The sequence below is a fragment of the Lagopus muta genome, chromosome Z, assembly GCF_023343835.1.
Source record: "Lagopus muta isolate bLagMut1 chromosome Z, bLagMut1 primary, whole genome shotgun sequence".
Lineage (NCBI taxonomy): Eukaryota > Metazoa > Chordata > Aves > Galliformes > Phasianidae > Lagopus > Lagopus muta.
In genome coordinates, this window is record NC_064472.1 from 13,293,623 (window position 1) to 13,303,288 (window position 9,666).

Sequence of the window (9,666 nt, forward strand, 5' to 3'; positions counted from 1 at the left end):
TGACCAACACACTTTATAAGATTGCCAGAAATGAAATTAGGCATTTGGAAAAATTTTAAATTCAAAATGTTGAAGTTTAATTAAAAATAAGAACAATCATTTATATTATTTCTTAGTCTAGTACAGTTCTTGACATCTATGTGACACAGCCCAAATAACAATCCCATAATCAACATTTCAAAACATAAACTTACTTCAGGAATGTTTGCACAGGAATTCAAATCAAAGACGATCATAATTAAAAATGAAAACTCAGTTTAATCTAAATAGTTTTAAAAACAAAGCTGCAACAAAAATCTGCGCATGAACTTCTGCCTAAGATTTACATAATACTAACATCCTTTCTATGGCCAAGTCCTTTGGGCTTTCAGAAAGCTTTTTTTGATTACCAATGAACTTTGATCCTTGTAGATGGTAGCAGGTTGGTTACAAGGTTGGCTGGCTTCCAAGTGATTGATATAAGCCCCCCTCCACCCACCTCAGAAAAAAAAAAAAAGGAAAATTAGGTTCAGTAAGAGTGTCTTCCTTTGCTCCTTTGATAAAACACAGAGAAGAACTGAGATGTATTTTCCATTCGCTGAAGTCCTTTTGGCTTTCAGCTTTGTAAAGAGTATGTATTCTGTCTGTATAAGAGTGCCAGTTGATATATCCACATTTTATTAAAAAAAAAAAAAAAAGAATTCTTGCTTCTGGTCCTGCTCTTCTGTTTGTTTTTGTTTTTATTTGTTTGTATGTTTGTTTTTCCCCGAGGCTCTCCTCTCTGCTATCCTTGCACTGTCCCTTTTAATCTGTAGCTGGCACGTGCTAAGAAACTTGGGAGATGTGTTGGGTTGCATTTCCCCTCTTCCATTGTACACCTGCTCTGTGGCAAGACATATGTTACTTTTCAGCTGTCAGATGGCAGGGAACACTACTTCACACATCACTTTCTCTCTGCAGTTATTTTTCGTATTTTTTTTTTCCCGTGGTGTCACGCCGGGTGTTGCACAACAGTGACCTCTAATGGAGGAACCACTTTCATTGCAAATCATAGCTTCATAATTAATTTAGGTAGAGAGGGTCATCTTGTGCAACTTTCTTCTCGGAACAGGGACAATGCTTACCAAATCGCTCAAAGCATTCCTTCACTGAATTTTGACTACCTGCAAAGATGTATGCTGCTGTCATGTAGATCTCTCCCAGCGTTTGACTTCTCTCAGTGGAAAAAAAGTCTCATTGGATTTTCTGCTTTTTTTGCAGCTTGTTTTCCATGCCCCTCATTTCCATTTCTACTTCCAATTTAATCTTATTAATTTAGTAATTTACTGTGTCTATTATTTGCATGCACTTGAGTCTACTGGCTACAGGATATGTGCAAATCACAGAATCATAGAATCACAAGGTTGGAAAGATCATCTAGTCCAGCTGTTCACCCATTACCATTGCTACTACAAGCTACTAAACCATATCTCGTAGCTCCTCATCCAGACGCCTCTTGAACACTGCCAGGGACACCAACTCCACCACCTCCCTGGGCAGCCATTCAAGTGCCTGGCCACTCTAAGAGAAAAAGTTCTTCCTTACGTCTAACCTAAACCTCCTCTGGCACAAATTGCAGCCATTTCCTCAAGAATGAGGAAAATCACAGAATTCACAGAATCACAGCATTATAGGGGTTGGAAGGGACCTCCAAAGATCATCGTGTCCAACCCCCCTGCCAAAGCAGGTTCCCTACAGCAGGTCGCACAGGTAGGCATCCAGGCAGGTCTGGAACATCTCCAGAGAAGGAGACTCCACCACCTCCCTGGGCAGCCTGTTCCAGTGCTCCGTCACCTCACTGTAAAGAAGTTCTTGCGCACATTTGTGCAGAACTTCCTATGCTGCAGTTTCCGGCCATTTCCCCGTGTCCTGTCTCCACTCACCACTGAAAAGAGTCCGGCCTCGCCATTCTGCCCCCCACACCTCAGATATTTATAGACCTGGATCAGGTCCCCTCTCAGTCTTCTTTTCTCAAGGCTGAACAGACCCAGTTCACTCAGCCTTTCCTCATAGGGGAGATGCTCCAGGCCCTTCACCATCTTTGTGGCCCTCTGCTGGACTCTTTCCAAGAGATCCCTGTCTTTTTTGTACTGGGGAGCCCAGAACTGGACGCAGTACTCCAGATGAGGCCTTACCAGGGCAGAGTAGAGGGGGAGGATCACCTCCCTCGACCTGCTGGCCACGCTCTTTTTAATGCACCCCAGTAAGCCATTGGCCCTCTTGGCCACAAGGGCACACTGCTGGCTCATGTGCAATGAGAAAATGAGAAGTGGAAACCTAATTTGTCAGAGTCTATTTTACTTTTGCTGTCTCCTCGCAGTGACTACCATCCATGATAAACAGGAGACTTTCTGCTCCAAGTACTGACGTGCTAGTGATAGGGCAAACAAAGTGTGGAAGAGGAGGGAAGAGACTTCTTGGTTCTGAGTAATGCCAGCTGCAAGCCTTGCTTTCCAGGATGCCAGGTACACTGCTGCACACACGACATATTGCTGCACATCAGATAGATTGCAGGCACATAATAATATTTTCCATTTTTTCATTGTTTCCATTGCCATTTTTTTGCCGAGCTGTGGCTAGATCAAAAGGTAAGTCAGCTTGGCATCCATTAATGATGGGCTGTTTGATTGCTCATTGATTGCACAGGATATACTTATTGTGGAGGGTAGATTAACTACTGACTGTAGAGAGGAGAAGAGTAACAGGAAGGAGAAAAGCATTAGTACACAGATGATCCGCCACAGTTGCTCTTGTAGGCTGACCAAAAGAAATTTGACAGAAAGCTCATGTCATGAATGCAAAATATTCATATCAGTGGTAATCTAGTGTTAGAGTAACGAAAGAATTAGAGACTGAGGTCTCTAATCATCAGTTGCATGATATGTAGAGGGGACCCTCACTTTGAATGTCCAGCCCAGCATGGGCAGTCAAGGTGTCAAGAGGAGCTGTGTTTCAGTACCATCCACTTCCAAAGCAGCTCAAACTCCTTCATTTGCTGCCAATATTTCTTTTTCAGTTGGAGTACACAGGGCTTCAGATCCTCTGTTTCCCTGACTCCAAAACTCGAGAAGTTGATGTTGAGTCTCCCCTGGGGCTCTCTTCCACAGGCTCTATACGGGGCCATTCTCCTTGGCTGCAGCACAGAGCATGTTTTTTTATATTTTGTCATGCCTCGAGTGGCCCAAGGACTGATGCATGAGCTACCTCCTGTTTAACTTACTCAAAGATTTGTTGTTGCTCAAAAATCCATGTGAAATTGTTCTTCATCTGTGTCACTTGATTTAAAGGATTTACAATCAGACTGTCAATAAGAATGCTCATTCTCCAAAACTCCCCCAAGTTTAATTTTTGCTACTTGGTGGAGACTTAGCAGTTTTGTTGATCACATCCTTTGGGATCTGATAATGCTCATCTTGCTGTTTTATTCCTAAAATGGATTTCTTGTGCAGGTACCTTGAATTTACTTTGTTTTAGAAGTTGCTTTCAGAGGGACTTGGACTGTTTTCTTTGCTTTCTCAAAACTTACTTCTGCTGTGGTGCCTCACATGATATATATATCTCAATGTATTACTCCTCATCAATGTTTTTTCTCCATAGCCAAGATACAGATCCCCAGGGAAGAAGAGAGACTTCTTTGTTATTGCTGGAGTTGCCCAGACAACTCATCTACCATTTGTCCCTTTCTATTTTTTCAAGTCATTACTGCCAGTGAGTTGGTATGTGATAATAGTGTGTGCCAAACAAACTTCCAGCATATAGTTCTTAGGAGTGCTTAGGAGTGCTGGATTTCAGTGCTGGGACCCTGAATTGCTGAATAATGTCTACTGTAACCACTTATAAATAGGAAGGGGTTTTTTGTTCTTTTTTTTTTTTTCCTGCCATCACTAACTGGCAATTTGTTTTGTGTGACAGAAATTTGGTCTCAAAGGGTTAAAATATTTTAACTATTCTGGGAGCAGATGAAATTCTTTCCAAAGTACATGCAATAGAAATATGACACAGAACTGTGAGTTATTTCAAGGTAAATTATAGTACAGCTGTTTTCCAGAAATTAACTGTATGGAGATTTTTTTTATCAAAGCTCATATGAGCTGAATGACAGAATCTATTAGGAATTAAAGGAGAAGTTAGTAATGTTCCTGATGCAATGTGAATGCCTCCCAAATTGAGGTACCCAGAAAATGTGGGTTGATGTTTGTATTTGTATTTTGGATCTTGTTCTGAAATTCTAAAAGGAATCAGAGATTTCAGTTCAATGAACTTCAACGGGCCCTCCTTGCAACACAGCAACTCACTCTTTAACTGTAGTCCTAGCTCTGCCTGGATGTCATGATTAAGAAGATGCCAGCAATCTTCCACTTCTCTGGACAGTTTTTAACAGAAATTCTATTCTAACAATCAGTAAATCCAAATAGATTAACCAGTGTCCTTAGTCCTATCTGCGTTTATCTCATATCTCAAAAGTTCTTTTACTTCTTAACCTACAAATTACCAGTAGCACTACAGGAAGGCAGGGTTGTGTTGAGTGTTATTTTTCCAGCTTAGAAATCAACACAGCTAGTCTTGGCCTTAAGTCAAGGGAAAATGCAATCTTTTCCTTTGCATTCATCAGTTCCTATTTCACATGAGGCAACAACTACCAGCGGCTGTTGGTGTAGTTTTAGTATTTTTTCATAACTTTATTATGTCTGTACCTTTTGGTTTCGACTTGGTTCTGTTATGACAAACAGAAATAAAATACTGAACCCTTTCTTGACCCTCATTTGATCTTGGGACCTAGATCTGCTCCTTCCACATCTTCCCTTCTGCATTTAAAGCAGAGTCGGCCTCAGCCAGATTATGCCAGTCTCAGTTCATTGACATTTTTGTAGGGATAAATTTGTTATCTCAACCAATTCGATCTCTGCCTTGTGTAAAACTGTCGGAAAATGCACTTTCCCTCATTATCCCTCACTCTAAACTTTTCAATTATTTTGCTCTCCACTTTTTTTTTTTTTTTTTAAACTACTTCTTTTTTCTTTTCAGCTAACCTATGTTGCTATAATACAGATTTCCACCCCTGCAGCATCAAATATTGTTATTTGCTTCCTTAGCGATGCTTCTGGGTTGCCTGTGATGCAGAGATAAAAACACTCCTTTTCCTATAGAGTATATAATACTGCTGGGGAAATCTAATAAGAATATAAATACATAGTTTGCATTTCTTTGAACTGCCAGTCATATTTCGATCCAGATAAACTAATATGAAACTTAAAAAGAATTTGAAGAAAATGTAGAACTGTTACTGTTGCTTAACTTCAAACTGCATTTGGCAACAGCAGAAACCTTGTGTTCAATGTGTTTACATATTTACATGCTCCTTCTAAACAAGCTTTTTACAAAAGCAGCTATGCATTTGAGTTGTGCCAATAGAATAACTGTATTATAATTTGCCTTGCAAATTGCAATGTAGAGTTCTGCAGACACAAAGGCTCCATGTGGACATGAGAATGCTGAATGGGAAGCTTGAGTTAAAGAATCTCTGCAACAACAGGAACTCAGCATGCAAAAGCACAGTAAGATGCTAATTTGTTAGAGCTGTTGTGCTTTTTTGAATCCCAATCATATATATGTGAGTAAATCAAGTAATGTGAGTTGACTTTTTTGCACATACAAGCACAATGGTTTTTGTTTGTTCAATTTTTTTTTTTTTTTTCTCACTTGTTCCTACACACTGGGATTCATTACAACAGAAATAAAGAAATAAGAAATGTCTATTTTATATTTCAAATATCCAAACTATTACTGAAACACTTTTGAGGCAATTTCTTCAGATTCAGGAAGAACTCAATCTTTGTGTAAAACAGAGACAGCCTCTGCCCAAACCCTCCAAGCTTTGCGAAACACTGTTAAATGTAAACTGTGTTCTGCATTCAATCCTGTTTCACACTGTCATTCTTCTTGTCCTACTTGTGATGGACATTAGACATTTTTGCCCATGAAGATACTAAATTCTATGGCTTGGGATCCTCTCTAGGTTTTATAAACTGCCTTTTTCCTCTTAAACCAGATAAGCAGATTCAAATAAAGAAAAGCTCTTTAGAGATAGCTTTGCATGAACATATTTACCACGGCAAAAGTATACAAGATACTCCAAGAGTTCTAAAATATTTCCTGAGGAAAAGGTGGTGTAAAAAGCTATTCAGACTATACAACTTTTAACATCTTTAAAACCATTTGACTTGAAATTGTTGATTCAATTTACTAATAAATACTTAGAAAAACATCTGCAAGTATGTAGATTTTTGAATTTTAAATAATCTTTTTATGCAAAAAGAACAGATATTAGTTAAAAGAAATATGTCTGTACTGCAAATTTACACCTAGAAGCACAAATCTTGTTTGCTTTTAGCTTCAAAGTTCTTCTGAATGAGGAAAGTACAATGTCTTCCTGGAAAAATTGTTAAAGAGCTTTACTCTCATTTCTGGCTTGGTATCATATTGACACCTGTCTGCAGAATTCCTCTTGATCTACAAACTTAATTTTCAGCTTAGTCTTGAAAGAAACAATTGTCTCTTCCTTACTTTTGAATTTCAGAATCTGTAAGACACACACACAAACTGGTTCATATGGTGAAGAAACAGAAAAAACTGAAGTTTCTTCATTCCCTCAAAAGCAGGAAGTGAGCTGCAAGAAACTGAATTGAAAATTATAAGAAATATGTTTAAAGTTTTACAGTTGCATCCCATATAGTTTTAATACTAAATATTATGCATTCATATAATAAACAGAAAATGAATAGAGCTTACCATGGTTTCAGCCTCTCTGTCTTTACAGTTCTGCTAAAGAGTATGTACTGTACTGGAGAGAGTCAAAAACGCTCTTTGTCCTTCACTGTTCACTTCCTTTTTTGAAAGTGTATGTGGTCTATCCAGCCTTCACAGGAAAAGTTATCAGCAAAATCCTTGTTTTCCTTATTATCAGAGACCTAACAGAATTTTTAACAGCATTTGTTTGGGATACACTGCACTATGAAGGACAAATGACAGTGAATTAGCATTCATTCAATTTATGATCTCTGAGAACATGTCTATAACATAATGTTTTGTCTAATCTTTGGCTGAATTATAAAAGAAAAAATACTTTGTTTTTTGTTTTTCATTCTCAAGGTTCCCAAGTTTTTGTGTACTCAGGCTTCATTACCTACCAAATGCACTTCTCCTTGTGGCCCAGATTTTCCTGAATGTTTTAAATCATAGTCATTTTCTTCCTCTAATAAGCTGAACTGTATTTCTGTGCACTGACTTTTGATTCTTCATCTCTTCATGGCTGATAACATCAGAAAAATAGAGCTATTCTTGTCCAGCAGTATATTAAAGCTCAATACTGTTACAGAATTTCTACGTACAAAAAGTGAAGGAAGAAAGGTCATATAGGCCTAAACCTCACTGATCTGGATCACAGAATCATAGAATCATAGAATCATAGAATCACAGAATCATAGAGTACTTAGAATTGGAAGGACCTTCAAAGGGCATCTAGTCCATCTCTCCTGCAGTAAACAGGGGCACACACAGCTAGATCAGGCTGCACAGGGACTGATCCACACTGGCCTTGAAAGTCCCCAGGGATGAGGCAAATCAACCACAACTCTGGACAACCTGTTCCAGTGTCTCACCACTCTCTGTGTAGAAGACTTTTTTCCTATCTGCTATCTAAATGTACCCTTTTTGGGCTTGAAGACATTTCACCTTGTTCAATCACCACAAACCCTGCTAAACAGTCTGTTCCCTTATTTCATGTAGCTCCCCTTTAGATACTGAAAGCCTGCTATTAAGTCATCTCATAGCCTTCTCTTCTCCAGACTGAATCCTAAAATCACAGAATGGCCTGGGTTGAAAAGGACTACAAAGATCATCTAATTTCAACATCTCTGCATACAGGGGTCGCCAACCACCAGACCAGGCTGCCCAGAGCCACATCCAGCCTGGCCTTGAATGCCTCCAGGGATGGGGAATCCACAGCCTCCTTGGGCAACCTGTTCCAGTGCCTCACTACCTTCTGTGTGAAAAACTTCCTCCTAATATCTAACCTAAACCTCTCCTGTCTCAGTTTAAAACCACTCTCCCTTATCCTATCACTATCAATCCATGTAAACAGCTGTTCCCCCTTCTGTTTATACACTTCCTTGAAGTACTGGAAGGCCACAATGAGGTCTCCCCAGAGCCTACTCTTGTCCAAGCTAGACAAGCCCAGTTCCCTCAACCTTTCCTCATTGGAGAGGTGCTCCATCCCTCTGATCATCTTAGTGGCCCTCCCCTGGACTCGTTTCAAGAGCTCTGTGTCTTTATTGTGCTGGGGGCCCCAGACGTGGATGCAGTACTGCAAGATGGGGCCTCACAAGAGCTGAGTAGAGGAAGCACCAAGACGTGCTTACTTTTGAGATCAATTTGGCAAGAAAATCTTTTTAGGTATATTATGTAAAGATCTCAACTTTAATAATGGAATAAATAATATGGCTTGCCAGATAATGGAAGCTATTCCTGCATACCCACTATGATCAGATGGAGTTTTGCTTTCATTTATTTTCAGAACAGAACTAAATTCTCTCTTATTCTGGATCACTCTCTGCTATTCTCAGACTATTTGCATGAAGGGCACAGCTCTAATTAAAAATGAAATGAAACACAGCAAACACTCTAAAATAATAAAATGAAAACTGAACAGAAGAAATATCCCTTTGAGGCACACAACTCATACATTCTACATCTAATTTTAAATTACACCGTTCAGTTTTACATAATATCCTAAAGTACGTATCCTAGCTGCTGTTTGTGACATATGACATCTTGTGAAATAGCTGCAGTTAAGGCACTTGCCTTACAAACCCCATTATTATCCACAGCTCTTACATATCTTCCTTAACAGCAGCGCCTAGTAGGGGGTGTGTAAAAGGAATTTAGCAGCTGACCACTGCATCAGCTGGCACCATTTAAGGCATCTTAAACCGCTGACTCAAATGCTTTTAGGTCTAGAGGAAATCTCTGGGCCTCTACATCTATCTGAAGAAAGTTTAGTTAATGCAGATATTCTTTGTGTTCAGCGTGTGCAAAATCCTTTACTGTTCTGATGTCCCTAGGCTGCTTCTGCCTTTATTCTAATGCTATATAAATTTTGCTGCTTTTAGAGAAATTAAGTATTTTAGCTTGATAAGGTTGAAAGTGTTAGTAGAGGCTGAATGGCATTTTATAGTAGAAAAATATATTTTGACCAAAAAAAATTCTAAACTTTAGTAAGGTGTTTGATTTTTCTCCTTGAAAGTTTTCAGTGTTCATTGAAGGTGCTGAGAGGACTGGAGCACATGCTGTATGTGGAGTAGCTGAGGGAACAGGGATTAGTCTAGAGGAGGCTCAGGGGAGACCTTATTGACATATACAACTACCTGAAAGGAGGTTGTGATGAGTTGGTAGTTGGCCTCTTTTTCCAAGTAACAGCAATAGGATGAGAGGGAATAGCCTCATGTTGTGCAGGGACTTTCAGGTTGGATATTACAAACAATTTCTTCCCTGAAAGAGTGGTCAGGCACTGGAACAGGCTGTCCATGGAGGCTGTTAAGTCACTGCCTCTGTAGATTTTCAAGAAACCAAGAAGCCTGTAGATAACAGTAC

The 9,666-nt window shown here is 39.3% G+C and overlaps 1 protein-coding gene across 4 annotated transcripts in view; it reads right to left on the bottom strand.

The window, feature by feature from the left end:
* FYB1 (FYN binding protein 1) overlaps window positions 1-6,885 on the bottom strand; it is a 63,350-nt gene extending 56,465 nt beyond the window's left edge. For 2 of the 4 annotated variants that reach the window (XM_048930746.1, XM_048930745.1), the window contains exon 1: window positions 6,808-6,885. In XM_048930746.1, the coding sequence (XP_048786703.1) occupies window positions 6,808-6,810 (3 nt within the window). In that variant the 5' untranslated portion in view covers window positions 6,811-6,885. The remainder of the gene's footprint in view (window positions 1-6,807) is intronic. The other 2 variants (XM_048930749.1, XM_048930748.1) reach the window with 1 other exon arrangement.
* Window positions 6,886-9,666: the final 2,781 nt, after the last annotated feature.